This window comes from Elephas maximus, chromosome 6 (assembly GCF_024166365.1).
Source record: "Elephas maximus indicus isolate mEleMax1 chromosome 6, mEleMax1 primary haplotype, whole genome shotgun sequence".
NCBI classification, from domain to species: Eukaryota; Metazoa; Chordata; class Mammalia; order Proboscidea; family Elephantidae; genus Elephas; species Elephas maximus.
The window spans coordinates 134352520-134377885 of NC_064824.1; the positions used below are offsets into that span (position 1 = coordinate 134352520).

General features: G+C 42.6%; 1 protein-coding gene across 2 annotated transcripts in view; it reads left to right on the plus strand.

The window, feature by feature from the left end:
• Positions 1 to 25366, plus strand: part of DIS3L2 (DIS3 like 3'-5' exoribonuclease 2) — a 386635-nt gene that overhangs the window by 129982 nt on the left and 231287 nt on the right. For both annotated transcript variants that reach the window (XM_049888455.1, XM_049888454.1), the window contains exons 7-8: positions 18064 to 18164; positions 21990 to 22237. In XM_049888455.1, coding sequence (XP_049744412.1) covers positions 18064 to 18164; positions 21990 to 22237 — 349 coding nt within the window. The remainder of the gene's footprint in view (positions 1 to 18063; positions 18165 to 21989; positions 22238 to 25366) is intronic.

Genomic DNA, 25366 nt, shown 5'->3' on the forward strand with positions numbered 1-25366 from the left:
AAATATTTTCAGCCCTTTGAGTCTGTTGAAACTCCTCAACTCTGACGTAGCCTGAAAGCAGCTGTAGACAACGTGTGAGTGAACGAGCCCGTGAACTTTGGCCTACTAGCCATGGTTTAGTTTGCTGACCCCTACTTTTCCCCCCTGAAAGGATGAGAGTACCAAAGGCAAATAGAAGAGTTTTGACCTTTTGAACCCTCTGAAAGGGTCTCAGGCCACCCTTGGGGAACCACTGGTTTAAGCTGTTGAAGTTGATAGTGGGTGCTAAACAGCACTTGAGTGACTGTTTTAATTATTCTTTAGGAAATTTTAATTATTTTGTTAGGAAATTGAATACTTCCTCTGTTCCTTGGTTTTAAATGGTTATTCAATTAGTTTTTCCCCTTGATTTTTCCTGTGGAGTGCTAATTATAATAATTCTGGCTAGTATCTGTTGCCTCAACTGTTATTGTTCTTTTAGGGTGGTGATTGTTCTGTTTTGCTATTTTGACTATGGTCTGTGTACCTCTTAATTTTTCAAACTTATAAATTCACAATGTGAATTATGGAATCTTACATCCTCTTTATGTGTTGTGTAGTTTATGTATAGCATTACCTTGCAAATTTCTCATTAGGGAAAACTTGAGTATTTTGTATTTTTTAGTATTAATTTTAAACGAAGTATTTCTCTAGCATCTTCCTACAGGTTATTGTTGATAGAAGAAAGCTATAGGGGTTGTTGGTGTATTTCTTGTTAATGAATACTTTTATTATTTCTAGTAATTTTCTAGTTAGTTGTTTTGACTTCCTAGGTTTAAGATGTTTTTATTTGCAAATAATAATTTTGCCTTTTTCTTTCCAATTTTGTACCTCTTATTTTATTTATGACCTCGTTGTATTGGCCACCGCTTTAAGAACTGTATTACATAATAGTGGTGATTGCTTTGTTCCAGACTTTGCTGAATGCTTCCAGTATTAAACCCACAAGCACAATGCTGGTTTTTGGCTTGAGACCAAGTCAATGAAGTATTCTCTTTCTTTTCTAGTAAAAGTTTCTCTTGGGAATGGATATTGAATTTTTCTGAAGTGCCTTTTGAGCCTCTTTCAAGATGCTATTTTCCCTTTGGCTTATTAATGTGATGACACAGGATATAAAATAATTCTGACATCTATTATATGACCACGGCCCTTACTTGGTCATGATATATAGCACTTTTTAAAGTGTAACTCAACTCTGTTAATAATTTATTTATGATTTTATGATTTTTGGATTTATAGTAGTAAGTGAGGTTGGTATCCAGTTTCTTTTTATTTTAATTATTTTAAAAACCAAACCCATTGCCATCAAGTCGATTTTGAGTCATAGCGACCCTACAGGACAGAGTAGAACTGCTCCATGTAGTTTCTTTTTATTGTGTTGTCTTTGCTGTGTTCCGCCATCAGACTCTGTTTACTTTGTAGCCAGAATTCTGAAGCCTTTATATTTCTCAGTGCTTTGGAGCAGTTGAAATAGAATTGAGAATGATCAAGTATTCTCAATGATTGAAGCATTTAAATAATAACTCATACTTAAAACATGGCTGGTGCTTTCTGTAGTTGACAGCTCTCTTGATAGCTATTGATTATTGGTTTCTACGGGTTTTTTCCTCTTCTTGCATAAATGTTGATAATTTATATTTTCCTAGAAAAGCATAGCTTTTAGCGTCATATTCTAATGTATTAGAGTTGTACAAAGTTGTTTCAATTTCAATTAATTTCCTCTGCATCTGTGATCATAACCCCTTTCAGCTTTTTGTTGGAATATAACTGGATCTTTCTAGCTCTTTCTTGGGCTCATCCTTTTTACTTCCTTCTGTTCCCATGTTTCATCATAGAGTCATCCCTGCCTACTTGCCTGGTTTCTTTCTGACACACTGGTAGGCCTGGGGGCCTTGAGTTTCAGAACATTTTTGTAACACTGCGGGTACTTCATTTTATAGAATATACTCTGCCCCCGTCCACGCCTTACAGACCCTGGGAGTAGACATGTCTGTCAGCCTTCTTGCTAGCACTTTTAGCACAAAATTACTGGAGTCTAAACGTCAAGAAAAGAAAATGATCCATAACAGTGTTCTCACTGTTACCTGGAATAGGGCTCCCAGGCACCTAGCAGGGCGGTCACTATGTGTGCCTGCACTTCTCCTCAGCAGAGGCGACTGGAGAGTTGACGGTCTCTAGAGTCACCTTCCCCATGGCGCTTTTAGTATCCTCTTCAGTATGGCACTCCTGGTTCTCTTGCCTTTTGTGTGCTCTTAGTTTTATGTTTGGCTCCCTGGATTATTCAGTAATCTATTATCTTGGGCTTCTTGGCAATGAAAAGGGAAGTATAACTTCTTTGTGTGACGGTATCATTTTGTCCTTATTTCCTGTCCCAGTCACTCTTGGAACCTTTTGTTCCAGGCCATAGAGGTCAGCCAGTTCATGGTAGGAAGTGACAGGGTTTGGACTGAAGGGTCAGATCTATTGACAGTTACATTACATTGCCATAGAAATCATGGGATTCTGACCTGGATAGGCCCTACAAGATCATGTACTCCAATGCTTCTTGACTCGTGATACTCTGCCCCTCGGGGCTCTCGATGGGCCACTTTACGATATTTACAAATATTTCAAAACGCTGAGTGAAAATGGTAGATTTGCTTTTAGTAAGACTGCAAGGTCACCTTCCTTCACTTCACTTCTACCAGCCTGTCATGGTAATCTGGACCTTTCTTGCAGAGCCAAAGCTTTAATTAGCAGCTATGTTTTTTTGGTAAAAAAGAAAAAACAGGAAAGCAAATTAATTATTGATGAGTTAACTTCTAAAAATACTTCGAAGTGTGAGATCCTGGGCAAAAATTAATTTAAACAATCTGCTGTAAAAAAAAAAACAAACAAAAACCTGCTGTGATTAAAAAGGTTAGAAACAACTGATCTAGTTCATCCCTTTTGTTTTACAGATGAGGAAACTGAGGCTCAGAGAAGTCACTTGGCTTGTCCAGTGTCCTACAGGAAGTTAGTGAGTTCATAAAAGGAAAATATAACAACATTAGGCAATTGCTAAAAATAGGCTGTATTTTTTGAAGACTAAATCCTATCGAATCAATTTAATTTCTTTCTGTAAGATTATGGTGGGCATTATTGGTCAGTTTCTCCCTTTCCCCTTCCCAGATTTTCATCTGGACATCTGTTCCTTCCCTGGATTCTGTGTACTGTGGGCGAAGTTACCCCAGCTACTGGGGCCAGCCTTGGTTGCCTTAGACCAGTGCTGTCCTATAAAACTTCCTGCTGTGACGGGATGTCTCATATCTGTACTGTCCAATACTGTGACCACCAGCCACGTGTGACTGCTGAGCACTTGAAATGTGACTAGTGCCACTGAGAAACTGAATTTTTAATTGTATTTAATTTTAATTAATTTTATTTTACACAGCTACACGTGGTTACCCAAGCTCATGGCTGTTGAGCCGATTCCAACTCATAGCGACCCTACAGGACAGAGTAGAACCACCCCATAGGGTTTCCAAAGCTGTAATCTTTATGGAAGCAGACTGTCACATCTTTCTCCCATGGAGTGGCTGGTGGGTTCAAACTGCCAGCCTTTCGGTTAGCAGCTGAGCACTTAACCACTCTGCCACCCGGGCTCCTTTACATGTGGTTAGTGGCTACCAAATTGGACAGTGCAGCTTAATACCATTTGGTGCACATCCCTCCTCTTCCCATAGGCAGGTGACCTAAGCAGTCCAATCAGGGTGAATCGTGCTTGGAATTCTAAGGCATGTGTAGTTTCCTGTTAGGTCTAAATGAGGAAACAGGTAGCTCTTATTGCTTTTGGCAGCTACCCTACAACTTGCTAAATATGGTAGGTAGAAGAGTAGAGAGTCAGAATAAATAAGGGCTCCTAAGGCCATTAGTGAGCCCTGGATCAAGTGACCCTAGGCCTTCCCTATGTCAGGATTTCCAGTTGTGCAAGCCAATAAGTCACCTTTGGTATATAAGCCAGTTTGAGTTGGATTTTCTGTCATTTCAGCAGCACCCAACCATATACAGATGGGGGGCATCATGTCTTATATCAGGCTTTTGGGCCTCTCATGGGCATTCTCATGAACAAATCTAGTAACTGAGGGAGAAGGGATGTGGCCAGAGGTATTGGGAAACTGGGGTTTTGATTCTGCCCTGCCACTTGCTTGCAGTGTGGGCTTGGGCAAATCACTTTTTTTCTTCTCTGGTCCCAGGTTTTTTATATTTATAAATGGGGGTTCTCCTATTTTAAGGTCTAAAAACAGGTGCTAAGGTGAGATTTTGCATACACCGGCATTGTGCTACTTGCTGGGAAAACAAAGATGAATAAAAAATAGAGCCTAGATCCTCGTCCTTGAGGTGCCCTTAGTCTATGAGAGAAGAGACAATAACAGACATGGGTCCTGGGTCTTACCTGCCCTTACCCCCTTCATGGGAAGTGCTCCTGTTGAAGAGGTAAACCCAACCTGCCCCTGTACCCAGGGCCTTGGTTGGACCATGAGTGGACCCCTGGCCTAAGGAGAACCAACGCATTGATTGCCAATGACCAGCCAGAATATTTTTCTCTACAACTTGCGGTCTCTGGAGCTGAAACGTCCTATGGAGTTGGGGCTGGAAACAGGGTTAGTTATTAGGGAATAGAGACTGCTAGTAACCACAGACAGGGGCGTGTAGAGAACAGACTTGCAGGGAGGGGAGGGACCACTAAAAGAGGGAGGGGGAGAAGATAAGAGGAGGGTAGAGTAAGAGGAAGAGAAAAAAGAAGACAGAATGCGTGCCCTGGGCCTTGAAGGATGAGTGGTATTTGTCAGGGGAGAGAGCGTGAGGAATATTCTTGGTATAAACAGGGCACAGAGGTGGACGGTAGGTAGAGTAATACCTACAGTGGGAATAGTGTAGGAGGCATGGTGGGGAGTCTGGGGAGGAAGCTAGAAAAATAGGCCATAGGAAAGTTTTGCAGAGCTCTGCTAAGAGATCTGGGTGATGGAGAGTCATCCAAGGCTACTAAGGAGGGAGACTGAATGTTAAAAAGAAGGGAGAAATTGGGGCATAGCAGGGAACCACCTAAGACTAGTGAAGCTGAAAAACCTGGCTGAGAGCAATAGCAACTGGAATGCAGAAGAAGGGATAGATTAGTGAGACATTTCAGAACTAAAAGTGACAAGAGTTTGATGGTAGATCATATATGGGACTTAGACAGTAGAGGATTCAAGAATAAGATTAGCTTAATGTCTAGCTTAGCAACCTTAAGTGTGCTGACATTCTTAAATTAGAAAAACAAGAAAAGAAGTCAGAACCCAAATTTAGGTTCTGATTATATGTTGAATTGGAATTACATGGGGAGGACGTTCAGGTAGTGACATCAGCAGACAGTTGGAAATAGAAGTATAAACCCAGAGGAGGATGCTGTGAGTTATAGATCTGATTATTATCAGTTGAAGTTATGGGATTACTAAGAAATCTGGGTGGTGGAGAGTCATCCAAGGCTGTTAAGGAAGGAGACTGAGTGAGATTACCCAGTAGACGGACCATGATTGGAATTACCTGAAGTGCTCATTGTCCAATAAAACCAGGGAACAAACTGGTAGATATGGAAAACTCAGGAGCAAGGATGGAGGATTGGGAAGTACCTCTGATAGAGATTTTGAAAGCCTTGTATAAGACCTAACAGAAAGTTAATGTGGAAGTAGAAGAAAGTGATAGGCATTTTCAAGAAACAAAGGAATATTTCTCTTTCCTAAGTGGGTGTCAGATGACTGACCAAAGATTATTTTATTTAAAAAGATTTAATTCTCACAATTATTTAATCAACCTTTGTTCAGGGAGAGCCCCTCCACTGTTTTGGAAGAATGAATGGAAAGAGAAGAGTTCAGTTTGGTGTTTATTGAACATACAGTATGTCTGGGTGAACGGAATTTGCTACAGTTGGGGGTAGTTAATGTCTTCATCCCTACTTCCCTTCACCTGGGATCCTGAGCTCTGTTGTCTGTGCAGTTAATTTTCAGGTTGGTAGACTCCAGGAGAGGCTTTGGTGGCTCAGTGGTAGAGTTCTTACCTTCCATGTGGGAGACCTGGGTTTCACTCCCAGCCAACACACCTTATGCACAGCTACCAGCCATCTGTCGGTGGAGGCTTGTGTGTTGCTATGATGCTGAACAGCTTTCAGTAGAGCTTCCAGACTAGGAAGGACTAGGAAGCAAGGCCTGGTGGCCTGCTTCCAAAAATCAGCCAGTGACAACCCTGTGGGTCACACCTGTCTGGTCTATAACCGATCATGGGGATGGCACAGGACCAGGCAGCGTTTTGTTTCATCTTGCATGGGGTCACCATAAGTTGAGGACCAACTCTGCTGCAGTTAATAACAACAACAGGCCCTGGGAAGGGAAGGCCTAGTCAAGTAGCTTTCCCTTTTACATCCCTCTGGTCAGCATATAAGGAGCTCTGTGGGCACAGTGGTTAAAGCACTTGGCTGCTAACCAAAAGGTTGGTGGTTCAAGCCTACCAGCTACTCCATGGGAGAATGATGTGGCAGTCTGCTTCTGTAAAGATTTACAGCCTTGGGGCAGTTCTACTGTATCTTGTAGGGTTGCTATGAGTCAGAATCGACTTGATGGCAGTGGGTTTGTTTTTTTGGGGGGTCCGCATATGCCAGGTTTGCTCCGTTGAGTGACAACGTCTTTTTGTAACTCTGGTGTTTAATCTGCTTCCTTAGAGTCTCATGTATTTTCTCCCGTTAGGGACCCTTTCATTGACACTACACAGAACTACATGTAGCTACAGAGTCATCCTAGTGGCCTTGATTCTCCTTTGGATCACTCCAGATAATTCCAGTTCTCTCAGAGAACCATCAGCTAAATTTTTCAAGTCATGCAGCAACATGCCAGGGGAAATCTTTGCCCGACTAAAAGACTCAGAGTAATGGTGGATATAATCTGTTGGTACTTTCAAAAAGCTATTGAGAAAATTCCAACTAAGCCTATTAGGAAAAAAAACAAAACAAAACAGAGTCGTGTGGCACTGGTTGGGGAGAGGGAACAAACAATTGCCCTATTCTGGCTATAGAAAGCCCACCATTAAGGACAGATCTTATTTAATATTTTATAATAGAAAATTGCCCCTGGTTTTCAGATAGTGCTTTAAAACAACAACAACAATAGTAATAATAATAAACCTAAAAAAAGAGTGTGTCACCCCTGTCCGTTTAAGTGGAACCAGCCTCCCACCCGGCACACCCTGTCACTAGTCCTCTGAATGAAAGCTCAGCTGCACAGTCACAGCCCCTCATTTCTGCTCCTCGGTTAGCCAACCCCCACCTGGCCAATCCCAAGACTCATTCACTTGGGCCAGAAGAATGCGATGGAGTCTGAAGTTGATAGACTTGATAGGCTTGACTCTGGCCTGACACTTGTCTGGGTCCTCCTATTTCAAGGACCCTTTGGTGCTTGCTTCTGCAGTCTAGACTACTGCACCTGGGCCCTACAGCTCACCTAGGCCTAGTGCACCTTCGGTTCCAGGTCTGACTGCTTCTTGGGTCCATCCTGGGGCAGGGGGCCAGAATCCTACCTGCCTGGCCAGCCTTGTTCCCTTCCCTCCCAGGGAAGAGGGATTCACCAAACTGTGGCAACACCCTTAGTTGAAAAAAGAATACTGAATAAGCACTTTCACCAGTCATTTTTACCTCTTAGTGCTTCCTTTTCCTTATTTGTGAGAAACCTTCTTAATGGATACCTGCCTTGACTCCTTCACAGGTTTTTGCATAAATCAAATGAGGTGATGGAAGGGGGAGCACCTTAAAGCATCACCTTCCATCCTGGGCATTTTCCAAACCATTTGTGAAGCCTGTTGCCTCATCAAGTAGCAAGTGTCTGGTGAGTCTCCCGCAGAGGTTCTCAGACCACATGATGCCAGTGATGGGCATTCACAGCTCTCTGGCTGCCCTTCCCATTGGGGCTCTCCTGCCTCTCCAGCCTTGGCCCTCCCACCTGCCCACTCAAACCGTTGTTGTTGTTGTTAGTTGCTGTCAAGTTGATTGTGACTTAAACCTTAGGTCTAGCCAAACTGGGCTTTTTATTGCTCCTAAGCCCTCTCTTCATTCTACTGCCCTTGTGTCTCTGTGCCTCCTCTTTCCTGCTGTGAATGTTACTTATTCCCCATCTCCTCCTATGAAGATTCCTCCCACTCTTCAAATGTCAACTGCATTTTAGATGTGTGTTAGTTTTCGGTAGCTAAGTAACAAATTGCTGCAAACTTAATGGCCTCAAACCACACATTTATTATCCCCCAGTTTCTGTGGGTCAGGAGTCTAGACACGGCTCCTCTGGGTCCTCTGCATCAGGGTCCCACAAGGCTGCAGTCCAGGTGTGTCGGTCGTCTGAAGGCTGAAACAGGGAGAGGTCAGCTTCCAAGCTCATGTGGTCATTGGCCAGATTCAGCTCTTTGTGGACTTTTGGACTGAGGGCCTCATTTCCTTGCTGGCTGTTGGCTGGAGGTTGCCCTCAGCTCCTTGTCACCTGGGGCTCTCTGTATGGCAGCTTGCGTCCTCAGATCTAGCAGGGGAGTCTGCTAGCAAGACAGAAGTTACAATCTGATATTACCTAATCATGGAAGTGACATCCACCACCTTTGCCATATTCTGTTGGTTAGAAGCAAGTCACAGGTCCTGCTCAGGCTCAAGGGCAGGGGACTGTACAAGGGCATGAATACCAGAAGGTGGGAGTCCCTCAGGGTCATCTTAGAGTCTGCTCACCATAAGGTGTTTCCTCCACAAGCCTTTATGTACTTCACCAAGATGTGTGAGCTTTCCTTTCTGTGACCCTTCTTTATACCTAATGTTGTGGTTTACATTTCATGACTGGTAGTATTATGGTTGAATATTGTTTATCTCCCTCATTTAACTGTGTTTGCTTGTCTTTAATCCACTTGCAACCCCCCAACAGTATTTAGCGAACATATTGCAGAAGACTCCTCTTCCTTCCCTTATTTGAAAGTAAAGAAGCACTGGATCAGTCTCTCTGCTGTTTAATACCTGAGGCCTCTTTCTCCACACAGCCTTATAGGGTCTGTTATAAAATCTTAAGATTTGCTAATTTGGCATCAAAAGCAATGAATCAGACATGTCTACATAACCTGGCTGGAGTGATCTGCCTTAGCCTGGTTCACTTTTAGAGTAAGAGCTTGTTCCCTTATTAAGGAGCAGCAGTTCTCCATCAAAGATGCTTCAAACATTAGCTGTTTTTGAGGGGAGCATTGTTCTGTTTTTTGGGGGGCCTGGTGGAACTCAGAAATGATGCACTCTATAAAAATCAACTTATTCCTCTTCTTTAAACTCTCTGGTTTCTTTTGTCATGGAATGACTACTTTTTCAGATCACAGCAAATGGATTGAAAAAGGACTGGCTCTTGGGGAAGCAGCATTTTAATTCTTTTCCTTTTGCCTAAGAAGTGGGCCAGATCTTACTATCCCTGTTAGAGATGTCTGATGGGGTGAAATGTCAACCGTGCTGTAAGAGGCTTGGATAAGAGATGTGTGTTTGACATACGTAGGATCACAGACTCAAAGCCTAGCAAAAATCATCTAGTCTAGCTCCTCATGCTGTGAATCCAGTCTCTACTTAATCCTCCACGATAGTTTATCACCTGTTCCATTTTTTGGAACTGTTGATAGGTCTTTTTTAGAAGGCAGGTGAAGAAATATCAGTCTGGTTTTAGTAAACTGTTTTGGTGTCGAAGTGATCACAGTAAGATGGTGAAGCTTGGCCCCTTTAAGAAAAACTCAGTTGGAAGTCAGCTTAAAACTTGGAGGAATCATTCATCTGTTGAGACAGATGCAGAATTAGTAACTGAAAGCCAGCTGTAGAGGGAAGCACATAAGTGTGTTATGTGCCTACATTCTGGGTCTTTGGGGACTCATGAGGCTAAAAGCCAATTAAAGCTTTAGTAGAGAGAAATTTAAAAGTGGTTTCTCCTGGGCGAGAGAAAGATTTGGAGCAGAGAGTGCTCGGAGAAAACAGGAGGTGTTGAAGGTATAATTAATACAGTTAACAGCAGGGGATAGGAATTAGTGCAAAGCCTCATCTGAGCAGGGATGCAGGTTTGGGCCCCAGAGCTGTGGCTCAGCCCTCGTGCTCAGGAACCTGAGGCTCCTGCCTGGCCAGCCTAATGGGGAGTCTGAGCAAATCCTGCCACTATGAGGACCTGCCTTCTTCATTCTCACCAGACTATAAATTACAACAAGGCTGGAAAATCAGATAGCAAGGGATTCTTTTCTTTTTTTTTCCACTTAATGCTTGGGTATTAGCTTCCTTTCAGTTCAGTTTATTCATCCTGTTACTCACTGTGTTAAGGCCTTCTTTCCCCTGTCTCTACCCATCTGTCTACTCTCAGATAATGTTTTCATCTAATTGATATTCCCAACCTCTATCCCAAGATCTAGAATCAGACCCCCAGCTTGCACAGAAGGCTTCATCATACTTACATTCCATTGTCATCCCAAACTCAACATGTGTTCAAAACAGAAATGACAGCTCTCCCAGCATCCATCATCTAGGCAGATCTTTCTCAGAAATCCTGTTTTCTTTTCCATTCCCACTTCCATCAAAGAAACAATGAAGTTGGCGTTTCTCCGTCCCTCCTTCTGCCTGAGGTTAATCCCTCCCACTTGGTCTCTGAATCCCATCCCTTCCTGCCCAGGGACCTCTCCCTTTCTTAATTGTGCCCACTTCAACCGCACCTTTACTGGCTCCTTCCCATCAGCAATTAACCATGTCCAGGCTTCCCTTATCTTAAAAAAATAATGTCCTGATTGTTCTTGCCCTCTCCGGCGTCCACCCCGCATTGCCTCCTCTCCCTCGCAGCCAGACTTCCTGAGCCTGTTCTGCACCCTCACCCCACAGTTCCATGCACAGAGTTCTTCTGGATTCTGTTGCCTTCAAGTCAGTCCTACCTCAGCCACCTGTGACCTTATCAATGAGGCCACGCTGCTGACCACGCTCTCCCTGTTGAAGTGCATGCTTGCTTGGCTTCAGTGACCCCCACACTAGCCTGACTTTTCTCCTGCCTCTTCGATTACACCTCAGTTTCCTTTGGAAGCTTTTCTGCTTCTGCTTTTCTTTAATGGTAGTGTTTGTCACTGTTCTGTATTAGGATCTCTTCCCTTGGAGTTCTGAACAATCCCCGAGGGAGCCAGCCCATGCATTCATTTGCTCTTTGTACATATCCAATCCAGACCTTTCTCTTAAGTACCAGATGTAATATCTAACAACTGAAACTCAGCAAGTCTCAGCCTGGACTTACACCTACCTTTGCTCACCAGAAGATGACTGGAATCAAGAACTAAGAGGGCATTGTAGATTTGACCAGCAGGAATGGGGGACAGAAATCATAGCCCAGATTTTCAAAAGAAACTGGGATCTCAAAGGGCTACACTATCAGGATGAGGATAAACCTGAAACATACTAGCTTTCACATGGAATTGCCACCCAGGTTCAAGCTGATTTGGTCAACTAAAGAATCTAGAGCCTTGAGTAGGTTTAAAGAGTGATTGTGGTTCTGGGCATCTGGCAAAATCAAGTTTAAATTCTTTCAAAAGGAAGATTTCTTCAATCTAGGCCTCAAATTATTCGGTCACCAGTGCATAATGTAACCAGGTACTCAAGGAAAACAGACTCCAGGGCAAGAACAATCAGAAACCACAAACATCAGAAACAGACCTGCAAAAATGTCATCAGTTGTTAGAGTCATCACAGTCTACAAAACTACTCTGTTTCCTATGTTTAAAGAAATAAAATATAAGTTTGAAAATAGCTGCAAGGAATAGAAACTATGAAAAGTAACAAAGCAGATTGGAAAAGGAACCAAATAAAGCTTCTAGAAACACATGTTACAGCAATGGAATTGAAAACTCAGTGAATGCGAAAAAGTATATATTGAAGTAAATAGTAGTTTGAAGAAGAAAAATTAGTGGATGGGTTTAACAGCAGATCGGAAAAAGCTGAAGATAAAATTAATAAACTAGAAGACAGGTAAGAAAAAAACCTATCCAGAATATAGGGGAACAAAGACAATACAGCGGAGAAGCCAAGAGACCTACAAAGTAAGAGTACCAAAAACCAAACCAAACCCATTGCTGTTGAGTCAATTTGGACTCACAGTGACCTTATAAGACAGAGTGGAACTGCCCCACAGGGCTTCCAAGGAGTGGCTGGTGACTTCGAACTGCCAACCTTTCAGTTAGCAGCTGAGCTTTTAACCGCTGCACTGCCAGGGCTCCAGGGAACATGATAAAACCAAAAAGACCAAACCTGTTGGTAAGCAGTCAAGATCTTAACTACTGCCCCATCAGGGCTCCAGAGGATAAAGTAATAAGGTCTAAATAAGTTCAATTAAAATTCTAGAAAGAGATGAGAAAGAAATTGGACAAAGGTGAAACTTGAAAAGGTAATGGCTGAGATTTTCCATAACAAGTGAGATGCCAATCCACAGATTTAAGAAGATCAATGATTGCGAAGTAGAATTAAAAAAAAGAAAAAAATTCAAACCTGGATAGATCTAGGTGAAACTACAGAAAACCGAAGGCAAAGAGAAAAATTTTAAAGCAGCTAGAGAAAAAAGATTATCTTCAAGGGTACCATAAACTGTTGACTTCTCATCACATATTATTCTGATTGTGTTATTCTACACTTAAAATTTCCAATGGCTCCCCACCTCCAGAATATAAAATACAGTCTCTTCAGCACGTCATATGCAGCTGTTCTTGATCTGGTCCCTGACATCTGTTTAGGCACATAGAGCCTTCCTGCCTTTCAGATTACTCTTGGTTATATGCCTTCACACGTGCTGTTCCCTTTTTGGAATGGTCCCCATCCCCATCCACCTGGCTGGCTCCTACTCAGCCTTCCTATCTTCAGATCAGGGTTGGCTGCTCTGTCAAAGTCTGCTTGACTCCTTTCTCATTGCCCTTGGGCAAGTCACTGGCACCATGGGCTTTAAATATTTGTTTTCATCTTTGTCTCATTTCTATTACATGAGCTCTCTGAGGACACCTAAATGTTATCTTAATGTAGGTCTCCAGTGATTCTTCCCACAATGCTTCAACTCCTGCTTGCGTGGAGAACAGGCTACTAGAGGCAGCACCAGGATTCCTGTGCGTACTCTTTGACTGGCTGTGAGATTCCAGTTAAGTGATTCTGCCTCTTCATGACCTGTTTCCTCAGTGAAACTGAAATAATGATACACGTTTTACATACAGTATAACCTTGTGGTGTGGGTCAAATGAGGTAATGCCAGTGAACTTGCTTTGAAAACACGATTTTATTCCACAGTGTTAGATTCATTTCCAAGTGGGAGACTCTCTGGGCTGGGGATTTTGTGAAGAAGAGAACTCATTGATGGCCCCTCAAGACAGCCTCCCTGAGCCTTGGCCCTGGCAGGAGCCAGATGTTGGGGCCTAGGGTGACTGTCAGCACTCACCACGCCTGGCAGCCTTGCAGTGTGGCAAAATACTATTAACAGCGACTGTTCCCTGTGTCTGATAGGACTTAGGTGGTCATGTCTACATTTCATCACGGGAGGGGCCCATCAAAAAGAAGTTTTACTGGTTGGTTCATTTTGAGAGATCTGAAAGGGACATATTTTTGTTTACAAATGTATATTACAGTTTTCATTGAGCTCTTGTTGGAAACTGGAAATTTCCACGACCGTTCATTCAGAGATGGAAAAGGCTTCGATTTGTCACAGTAGATTGAAACACACTTTTGTGCCCAATTTCTTGCTTCTTCCTCATTGCCCCCGCTAGTCTCACAGTCGAAGCCTCTGAAAAATTTTGGCAGAGTTGTAATGTGTTAAAAGTCATCGGACTTGTCAGCAGTCAGTCTGTTGTGTTTATGTCAGATGGCCAAATGAGAATCATTTTTCTTAGCAAAATAAGGTATTGGGTTTTACTTGTTGGATGTAAGGGGCAATGCCAGCTTCGTCAGACAATGCCATTTTACTTCTTAAATGTAGAACAAAAGTTTCCCATCATTTATAGAAAAAGATTAGGATTTCACTGGACTTTTCTTCCTAGAATGTTTCTCAAGGAATATAATGAATGGTTGTCTGTATTAGTAGCATGTCTAATATTCAGAAAACTCTTGCATTTAGATGAAGAATTTGGTAGTCACTAGTTCTAGAATTATTTGAACTAGAAGGGACCAGCTGTGCTTCAGTGTGGCAAAACTGAAGACTGCAGGATGCTCAACCTTTCCTCCCTTTGAAGATGTCCAGCAACTATTCTAGTCTTTCATCACAGAGTTTTATTGCTCCATCAAAGCATACTTCCTGATATTCAGTCAAAAGCATCCTTAATTTAAGTTCATTTTTTCTCATGTTAAGTCTTCATAGCCATGAAGACATATTGAGCAGCTTTCTTCTCAGAAATATCTCTCACATCTTGTTTCTGTTCCCCTCCCTGCTGCTGTCTTCATTCAGGTTCTGATTACGTCTTGCCTAGACAGTGACCCCAGCTTTCTGACAGCTCTGTGACTATTGTCTGTCCACTCCAGTGTGCTACCGAATGCATAGCCCTTACATACAGATGTGGTATATAACTCTCAAGAGAAAAATTCCCTTGGCCTTTTTAAGGCCTTACGAGATAGTGTCCAAGCTTGTCAATTTCATCATCTGGACCTGTATGTTAGAAAATATGTTCTGCTCAGAATAGCATTAAATCCTAAAATATCAATAGCTTAAGCAAGAAGGAAATTTATTTCTGCCTCACATAAAAGAGATAGGCAGGCAGGGCTTGTAGGACAGCTCCGCAGTCTGCAGGCTCATTCTGTCATGGTGCTCTGCACAGGAGAAAACACATTTGGCCTGTGGCTTCATGGCCCAAGATGAATGCTTGGGGTCCAGCAGTCACATCCACATTCCAGCCAGCAGGAAGGAGGACGGAGGAAAGGCTGGGCCTCCTCCCTTTAAGAACATTTCTTTGAAGTCACTCACAACACTTTCATCTGCATCTTATTGGCTAAAACTTAGACACAGAGGCCACTCCTAGTTGCAAGAAGGCTGGGGTCGTCTTTTAACTAGAACTCCAGATTTTCACCTCCTCCTCTAGTCTTTCCTAGATGCTGCCACCAACTTGGTTGTAGATGGCAGAAAGCTGGAAATAACCCTTCTTATGTCTAATAATCCTTAAGCTCTCATATTTCATTCCCACTAAGTCTGTCGTTCAACTCCAAAATATGTCTTCACGTGACCCTTGGAATTGCACCCCAGTGCCTACATCATGGAGCTCTCCGGTCGTGCCTGGGCTCCTGCAGTGGCTCTTAGCTGCTGTCCTTACAGCTTGTTTTAGCCCGCTCCCATCTCGCCTGGGGTAGTGTCGCTTTCTTGCACAAAATCTTAAGCCATCTTCCCATTGCAGTTAGGTTTAAGTTCACAATTTTTATCATGCCCTGCATGTCCCCATCTGACTTGACTCGGGTCTACCTCTCGGTCTTGTGTGCTGCCTGGCTCATTCTTGCTCACTGCGTTCCGGCCATATGATCTTTCTGTTTCTTGATTTTGCCAAGAACGCCCCACCTCTGTCTTTCCCACGTGCCATTCCCCACCTGGGATCTTTCTCCCACTTCTTCACTCCTACACGGACCAGAGTCCTAAATGTCGCCTACTCAGAGGCCTTCCCTGACCTCTAATCTAAATCACGTGTGTTCTCCCCGCCTCTGTGAGGCCGCTCTTTCCACCTCAGCATTCATCACAACTGTAATTGCATATTAATCAGTTATTTAATCTCGCCCCCACATTAGACTCTGTTCCGTGAGGGCAGGGACTGTATTTCTTTTCATCACCACTGAATCCTCAATGCCCAGAGCTCAGTAAATACACGAGAAGTAGACAAACAAATGATCTTGTGATTAAGCTATCTGTGATTAAATAATGTGCTAGATCCCCTTATTAAACTGACAGCTTTGTTATTGGTAAGACGTAGTTGTTGGAAGCCTGTTAAGGTGATTGACCTTTCTTCACGTTCCTTGATCGTACCTATGATCATGCTCCCTTGCAAGGCTGTAAACTTCAGTGTAACTTACTAGGATGCATCTTTGTCCGAACAAAGCTTTATTTCTGTCAGGATTTCCTTATGCGCCCAGAACACGAGAAAGTCACGTTCAGGTGTGAGATCTGGAAACCAGGACTGGGCTCACTTCCCTGGCTTGCCCCTTTTTTTTGGCTGTAGCCTGACATATCCTTTGGAACAGAAGGCTGGCTTTATGTCGGGCTGGAATCTGAAGCAAGTCATCGAAGGCGGAGTCATCAGCAGTTGTCTAAGAAAGGTGCCTGCCCAGGGTTGGGGCTGCCTTGGACAAACCAGCCCTCTCACTACCTTCTTGAGTTGTACAGCACAAATATTGAATATCTAGATAGGGTGTACTTGTTCATGACAATTCTATTCTCCCATTCTTTCCTTGGAGCCCTGGTGGCACAGTGGTTAAGTGCTCCGGCTGTTAACCAAAAGGTCAGCAGTTTGAATCCACCAGCCGCTCCTTGGAAACTCCATGGGACAGTTCTGCTCTGCCCTGTAGGGTTGCTGTGAGTTGGAATGGGTGTTCCTTCTGTAATTACCTTGTTCTGGAGAACACATTGCCACAGAATGTTATAGAACGGATCAACAACGAACGTGAGGTGGGTTTTTTTTTCCCCCTTAAGATTATAAAAGATGTTCCGGAAGCATCTGATGACTTTGGAACCCTGAACATGTCTCAAATAAAAGATTTTACTTTTTGTTTATTTTCATTTGTTGTGCTTTAAGTGAAAGTTTACAAGCTAAGTCAGTTTCTCATACAAAAACTTACACACACCTTGCTGTGTCCTCCTAGCTGCCTTCCCCCTAATGAGACAGCATGTTCCTCCTCACCGCCCGTGTCCGTTCAGCCAGTTCCTGTCCCCCTCTGTCTTCTCAAAAGATTTTACTTTTTCGCAGATAGGGTGATTGACGATGGGAAAGTTTTTGTGTTTTTCCTTTTTGGAAAACAATGAGAATTCTGCTTTCGGCGGGCACTTTGGTAGGTAAATGATTTCAGCGTAGATGGAAAAGCAAGCAGTTGATCATTCTGAAGCCCCAGTAGGTCAGATCATGTCAGTGTTTCCAGAATACGCCCAGAACGGTCAAAGTTGGCTTTTAGCTGAGCTTTCGCTAAGAGGCAGCCAGTCCTGAAAGGATTTATTTATTTATTTTGGCCTTTGGTTACGTCTAAATGATGATAAGTATGAGTCTCCCTGAGCTGTCTGGAGAGGGTCCCACATGAATTGATTGTGGCCCTTAGAATCCAGAAACTCCAATGTAGTTGGATGAGTTTTTTTTTTTCTTGGTGTGTGCGGGGAATCTAATGTAACAAAAGAAAATACAAAATATTAAATGTTCAAAAGTGTGTAATTTGCTGCTTGTGTTCTTGAGGGTTTTTAATACCTCTGGTCCAGAGCCTAACTGCCTCTTTACTGGGGAGATGTGGTTTCCGTTTCTTGGGTGAATGTGCATTTTATAAGTGTTTTTTAAAAAAGGAAATTAAACATTAAAAGACTTTAAGTACTTTACTCTTTATATAATGTCACTAAGAAAAGCCAGGAAAATCAGGGTTGGGTTTTTTTTTTTAATTTATTTAATAAATATAATCTATTTTCCACCATTTTGTTTGTAATGGCTGGTCCCAAAGTACTTTAGAAGTTAACATTGGATTTTGTTTTATTTCAGCAGATGTGCATAATAAATTAATGTATCTCTGTTCTTCGTTGTGGGCTGGGGCAGTGTTTAATAACACGGAGTTTTTTGGTATTTTGGCACACAGACGATTTAGTTTAATTCCACATGGATTTATATTCTCCATGTGTAAGATGCTTATTAGCACATGAAGAATGTTAACTAGATAAACCGTGGCCTGCTGAGGCGAAGGCTGCATGGTGAGCATTAATGCAGGTATGTGACGTGATTGATCTTAGCCACTTCACTTAGATATGCATCTAATAGATTCCTCCTTTTCTCTCCCTCTTTCTCTGTTTTCTCTCTTTAATTTAGGAGGAGAGAATGCTGGGGCAGCAGTTACAAAAGAGGAGAACACCTTCACATCACAAGACCCAAGAGCTTCCCCAGAGAAGTCCTTGCAAAAATCAGCAAAGGTCATTGCCGACAGATTTTCTCCACTTCTCCAAGTGGCTGTCAGCTGAGCTGCTTGTCCCAGGCCCCTCATGTGAGGCAGTCAGGACTGGAGGTGGTCAGTTCATCAGAAAAGTCAGTGGAAGCAGGGAGTCATACAAAGCGAATTTTGTAAAATAACCTTAAACATACAAACATATCTTCCTTTGCCTATCTTTGGATAAAGACCCAGGGCCTTTTCTTTGGGTGTGGCCTTGTGGATTGGAGCTCTGCATCCTCCTTCTTGCTTAAACCACATTCATAATGTGGCATCTCTTGGTAGTCAGAGTGAGACTTTAGATACTGGTGAAGTCTTATGAATGTGGACGGCTCCTAGATTTTTACACATTTTGGATCTACTTTTATTGTTGTCATGTCCATTTATATTTCAAAAGTAAATTTTTAATAATTGAATTTTTTTTTCAAAAACATTCAATTTGGTTATCATAGGAACTGTCTCTTGCACTCCTGTTTTATCGTTTTGTGTAATTCAGCTTTATTTCTTAATAATATATGCTGTTGGCATATTCCAGTGTGGCGTCAAACTGCTGGTTCTGGCTGCACAGAGAGCTCGTGGTAGAAGAAGTGCAAAGACAGGGTGTTCGGTGGCATCACGGCATGGGGCTCTGTGTACCAGAGGCATCCGCCTGCGTGTTTACCTGGGAATGCAGTCTGGTCACTTAATCCAACTAGTTAAGAGAGCGTTTCCTGCGTCTTGACATGAGGAGTTTTTAAATGATATTACAGATACGTTACCCTGATTGCTGCCCAGTTACCTAGCTCTTTCTTTCAATAAGCATTTTGCATATTAAGCTCATTCAGGCAACATGCTCGCTGGCTCACAGACCTGTTTTATTTGACCTGTGCAGTATTTTAAAATTTTAACTTAGTAGCTTACATAAAAACAAAAAACTTTTCTGCCCTTGCCTGTCAAAACAAAACACCTGGCAACACTGGGCCACATTCCTAAAGGACTTTAGTCAGTCATGGCCGAGTAGAGGCCGCCCTCTGCAGATGGAACGTGCATTCTCCTACTTGCTAGTGCCCCCGGTAGCACCCTTTCTCTCTTTTTCCCCCCACCCGGCCCATGTTGGTATTTCAGGATGTGATTCCTGGTCTAGAGCAGGGAGTGGCAAACTCTGGCCCCTGGGCCAAAGTCAACTCACTCCCTGGTTTTATGTGGCCCCCATCCTAAGAACGATTTTTACATTTTTAAATGATTGGGAAAAAAATAAAAGAAAATTATATAAAACTTAAATTTCAGTATCTGTAAATAAAGTTTTATTAGAACACAGCCAGGCTCACTCGTTTATGTATTGTCCGTGGAAGCTTTCATGTTACCACAGCAGAGTTGGGTAGTTGCCACAGAGACTGTATGTGCACTGCCGCTCAGCACACTACAAATCTCAGTGATACGGTGACAAGGCAGGAGCACTTCAAGTACCATTCTTGTCACCATATTGTGACATTTTATTATTATTTTTTATTACCACTGCATACTCGTCAAAACAAGAAGAGTGAACTTTGAATGTCACACTTTTAAGGTGCAATGAAATATGGATTCTTTTGTCAGTCAAACCAGGTAAAGCATTGTGTGTTGTTAGGCAGTGACACTATAGCAGTGCTAAAAACAATACAGTATATGTGGACATTGCCAAACTACGTGCTGTCTTCACAGTATTCCCAACTCATAGCAAAGCAACACCTAGGAAAATTAGAAAACTTAAAAGGTGAAAAGAGGAAGGTAGACTGGAGTCAGAATTGACTCGGTGGCACTGGGTTTCTGGGTAGACTGGTTAGGGATCCCTGGAATGGAGGAGCAACTTAGCCACAGGAGTCTCTCGAGTACAATGAAGAAGTTTCCGTCTAATCTTCAATTAGAAGTGATTAATTGGTCATGTAATGACAGGCTTAAAAAGGCAAATATAAAGAGGAGAGTCTAATAGAATTCTATACATGCCTTCTGTGTGATAAACGTACTCAATTAAAATCATGTGCTTGTAGATTAATATCGATATTTGGCAGTACCTATCTATGTGAATGGAAACCCCGGTGGCGTAGTGGTTAAGTGCTACAGCTGCTAACCAAGAGGTTGACAGTTGAAATCTGCCAGGCACTCCTTGGAAACTCTGTGGGGCAGTTCTACTCTGTCCTGTAGGGTCACTATGAGTTGGAATCGACTCGACAACAGTGGATTTGTTTTGTTTTTATCTATGTGAACAGGAGCCCTGGTGGCATAGTGGTTAAGAGCTTGGCTGCTAACCAAAAGGTTGGCAGTTTGAACCCACCAGCTGTTCCTTGGAAACCCTATGGGGCAGTTCTACTCTGTCTTATAGGGCCGTTATGAGTTGGAATCAACTCGGCAGCATGGATATTTTTAATCTACGTGAACGAGCGTTTTCTAAGGTGAAATTTATAAAATCTCTTTATAGATCAGCATTACCATGTGGATGTTTGCAATCAGTTTTGATGATAGGAACACTAAACCTCAAGCTAGCAAGATGTTACCCCCCCAAAACGAATTCCGTTCTTCTTGTTAGTACACTTGTATAACAAAAATGTGTACTCAGTATTATTACATTTTGAATTTCAGCAATAAAAAGATTGTGGAAATTTGTTTTCTCTTGTTACATATCAGTATAATATCCTTGATTTTGCCCTTTGGCCACCAAAGCCTAAAATATTTACCCTTTGCTTTGTTACTGAAGATGTCTGCCAATCCCTGGTCTAGAGGAAGACACAAGCCTGTGAACAGTTACAATAAGATAAATACAGTGCTTTAGTGCAAACCCTGGTGGCGTAGTGGTTAAGAGCCATGGCCGCTAACTGAAAGGTCAGCAGTTCGAATCCACCAGGTGCTCCTTAGAAACTCTGTGGGGCAGTTTTACTCTGTCGTATAGGGTCTCTGTGAGTCGGAATTGACTCCAAGGCAGTGGGTTTGGTTTTGGTTTAGCAGAAGTATACACAAGGTATTATGGGAGCACAGAGGTGAGAGTTCATTTGGAAAGGGGGGAGGAGTTGAAGCCAAAGACTGTATCAGGAGAAAACACAGTCCAGGAAGAAGCTTCCCAGGGTGGGTGTGGGAGAAGACCCACCTGCTTCAAGAATGCTTCTTTCTCTCTCTGTGGGAATAGCATATGCATGTAGGGTGTGGAGGCCTGACCCTTCACCTGGTCAAATGGAAGGCAGGGTTTAATCTTGGAAAGACGGAAGGCTAAATATTTCTCTTTCGAAGACATTATAAAGAAGAGTAGTAATTTATTTACATTCAATAATATTTTGAAAAGCAACTGCTATTTTGTTCATGTGAAATACTTCGATTGATCACATGAGATAAAATGAATTGCAAAACACGTACCTAACTTCCCTGCTGGAATTTTACACATCTTAAAACATAGATAACGGCTGAAAAGCACTTTCATCTCATTCACCCATGCATTGCAGAGTGTTTTCTTGGGTTTAATGGCGCAGTGGTTAAGAGCTCAGCTGCTAACCAAAAAATATTAGCAGTTCGAATCCAGCAGCCACTCCTTGGAAACCCTATGGGACAGTTCTACTCTGTCCCATAGGGTTGTTGAGAGTCAAAATTGACTCAAAGGCAGTGGGTTTTGTTTTGCTTACATGCTTACTGGACACTTAAGTTGTTGCAGCTTAAATATGGATTACTTGGTCACAGAGCATCACTGGGAGCTGCTTAATTTTGACCTAGAAAAGCTGCTGGACCAGCTACTTGATAGAATAGTACCCTGCTGACTTCTCCCAACTGTTCTGTGGATAAACAATATTGACCATATCTTTGGTGTTTTCAGGTAGTTTACATCTTGGAGAAAAAACATTCCCGGGCAGCAACGGGCCTCCTCAAGCTCTTGGCTGACAAGAATAGTGAGCTGTTTAGGAAATATGCCCTGTTTTCCCCCTCGGACCACCGAGTGCCTAGAATTTATGTTCCTCTCAAAGACTGCCCCCAGGACTTCGTGACCAGGCCTAAAGACTATGCCAACACACTGTTCATCTGCCGTATTGTGGACTGGAAGGAGGACAGCAATTTTGCCCTGGGGTAGGTGATCTCTGGCAAGCTAAACTGTGGGTCCCTGGCAGAACTCAGTTTAGGTGGCTTGTAAGTAACTCTTTTTCCTATTAAAGCATGGTACTTAACATATTTTGGTCCTGGCTTTTCAGCAATTACCCTTAGCTATCACCTCAAGTCAAGTGGTCATGTATAGGTTCTTGAGTAGCCAGGCGATTACCATTTGTTTTTGTATTTCGGTATGAAATACAAGCACATTGTGAGCCCTGCTTATGTCCTGTTCTGTCGTGAATCCCATCTGTTCATGTGTACCACATTCATTGCCTCAGACAGAGCCCTCTTTTCAGACTCTAGTGGTAAAATATAAAAGTATATTTAGGGGTCCCCAGTCTCCTTTGCTTTAAAATGTGAATATAAAGGTAGCTTTGAATGATTTGCCTTTTTGATGTTGATCATCAGAGGTTTCACCTGTGGCATTAAAAATTAAGTTACCCTGCTGTAAGCAGGAAGGGGTACACTGTTTCCCTGGAAGCTGCTAGAAACCACTGTAATCTAAATTATGGATTACAGAGCATCATGGATGGCCACTTCATGTAGAGCTGAAGAAGCTGCTGGACCCAGTATGTGAGAGATGCTACACATGCCGGTGTTTATTTTAAAGAAAAGCAATATTGGATTTTAACTATATCTTTAGCTGTTTATTATTGATGGTATCTGGTTCATGTTTCACAAGAAACAGAAATAAAACAATATGAGCTAGAGAAGAGTTTGTTGTGACGTTTGCCTTTAGGCCAGTGTGGTGACATGCTGGTTGGTCATCTAGCTTATGCAGGATGGACCCTCTGGGAATGTTCTCTGGCTCTGAAGGCCAGCACTGAGTGGATGGCCCAGGTGTGCTTTTATCAGGTTTAGTCTATACTTCACTTTACACAACTAGTGAGGTAAGCCAAGTCACGTCTGGGTGTCATACCCAAGGCAATTTAAGAAACCCTACCCTGTGCCACTTTTTCAGTCGTATTATGATTGGTGTGACGGGTGTGACCTCAGAGCTGCTTAGGAGCAGTTAAACTTCCTTTTCTGCTCTCAAGTAGTGTGATTGCAGTGTCATCATTTTTAAGCCTAACTGGGTAAGCCTAAGAGACATTAACGCCTTGAGCCCTAAATAGACCTTTCTCAGAGGCTTTCCAGTTTCTCACCGTCAAATCAAAAGGCCCGATAATGGCCGTGCCACGCTGCCCCTGTTGATTGTGCTCTCCACACTCTGGCCATGGAAAGGGAAGACTTTCACATCCAACCCGGAAAAGCCAGCCTGTCTTTCATGTGCCTATCTGCCAGATCCCATTGTGCACACTTGATTGGACCGCTTCCTTAGTTTTTAAGCGGTAAGGGTGTAGTCAGGAAATCTTCATGGGGTGAGCTGCTCTCATTACTTGAATGGCCTCCCTGGTCCTTTTCACAGCTGAGTTATTACTTCATCAGATACCTTATGGGTCAAGTACAGCAACAGCAACAACAAGAGTCAGGCCTTTGAAGCAGCAAGCACATTTGCCTCATCTAAAGCAAGAATATTTAAAAAATAATAGTCATGTATTAATATGTATTTTTTCAAAATAAAAAAAATTGAAGATTCTCATATTTAGATGGAAAAAGGAATCAACTTTTCCACTCCCTTCTTGATATAAAGACTTCAAAAACAGTCCCTTATGGTAATAAGCCTTTTAAAGTCTTTGCAAAAAAGAGAGAAAAATTATTTTAAGAAGTAAGATGTGGCAGGTTTTCCTGACACAGTTCTCAGCTGACTCCTGTCTCCCGAGGGTGAGGGTGCAGCTGTCGAGCGTGCTGGTGGTCGCCTTGCCATTTTGTTCTGGCTATCAGTTACCGATCTTTAGGAACTGAGGTCACCGTTTCCCAGTCAGAACACACTGTGCTGTGACTGCCTGGCTTCCCTCCCTTATCTGTGCCAGGTTTTAACGAGGAACATGAAGGTAGTACTTGCTCTGGGTGTGACTATGTGTAACTGGCTTCTACATAAGCTATGTCTAAAAACCGAGTTCAGCCATGGTGACTCCCCTCCTAATTTCTTCCCTGCCCCTTTATACTTCTCCCCTTAAAAGTATTGAACTTTTTCTGCCTCTGTAATTGCTACTAATTACAGAAGGGACCAGTCCCTGGAGGAGGACATCATGCTTGATAAAGTAGAGGGTCCGTGAAAAAGAAGAAGACCCTTAATGAGATGGATTGACACAGTGGCTGCAACAATGGACTCAAATATAGTAACAATTGTGAGGATGGCGCAGGACTGGGCAGCGTTTTGTTCTGTTGTACATAGGGTTGCTGTGAGTCAGAACTGACTTGACGGCATCTCACAACAACAACTCAAGTCCAAAGTCATTTTACTTCTTCTGTAGCTAAATTTGGTTTACCAGACCTGTATTGACTATTATGTGTGAGGCACCGTGCTGAATGATGTGAGAAACACAAAGGTGAACAAGCTATGGTTTCTTTATTCAAGGAACGGTATAAAGTCTCAGGCAGAAGAACTTGTACATACATGTTTCAGGGATGGTTTGATTCTAAGTCATGGAATACCACTTGAGCTAATTTAAATCAAAGTGGGGATTAATATAAGAAACTGATGATTCTCTTGAAACCCAAGGCAGGATATGGAGGCAGGTCTCAGGAGAAACTCAGAACTAGAAAGGCAGCCAAGGTGTCACAGTTTTACACATATTTAACAAAAAGGTTGAATAAAATGCCCACATTAATAGAATATATAACATAAGTAGCTTTGTAAGAACCATGGATCTTGATCTCCCCTTTGGTCTAAATGTTGCCTCTCTGGCACTCCCAGTGGTGCCTCCAATTAAGGGGCTCTCAGAGCGATTTAGACTTTTGGAGACATCCACTTGTAAGTTATTCTCCATCTTGTTCTTAGAACTATCAGGAGAGATCTCAGATGAGCCTTGTAGAACTCTCTGTACACCATATCTACCACATTTTCATGAATCTTAGTCCCGTAATGCTATCAAAAAAACCCAAAGGTAACCTGTTCTTAGCGTGTCCTTGCTGGCTCTTAGGCATCACAGCTTTTGTATGCATCACAATATATCTAAGGCTTTTAATAGTTATTATCAAAACTCCTGCCCAGGATAGTTAAAA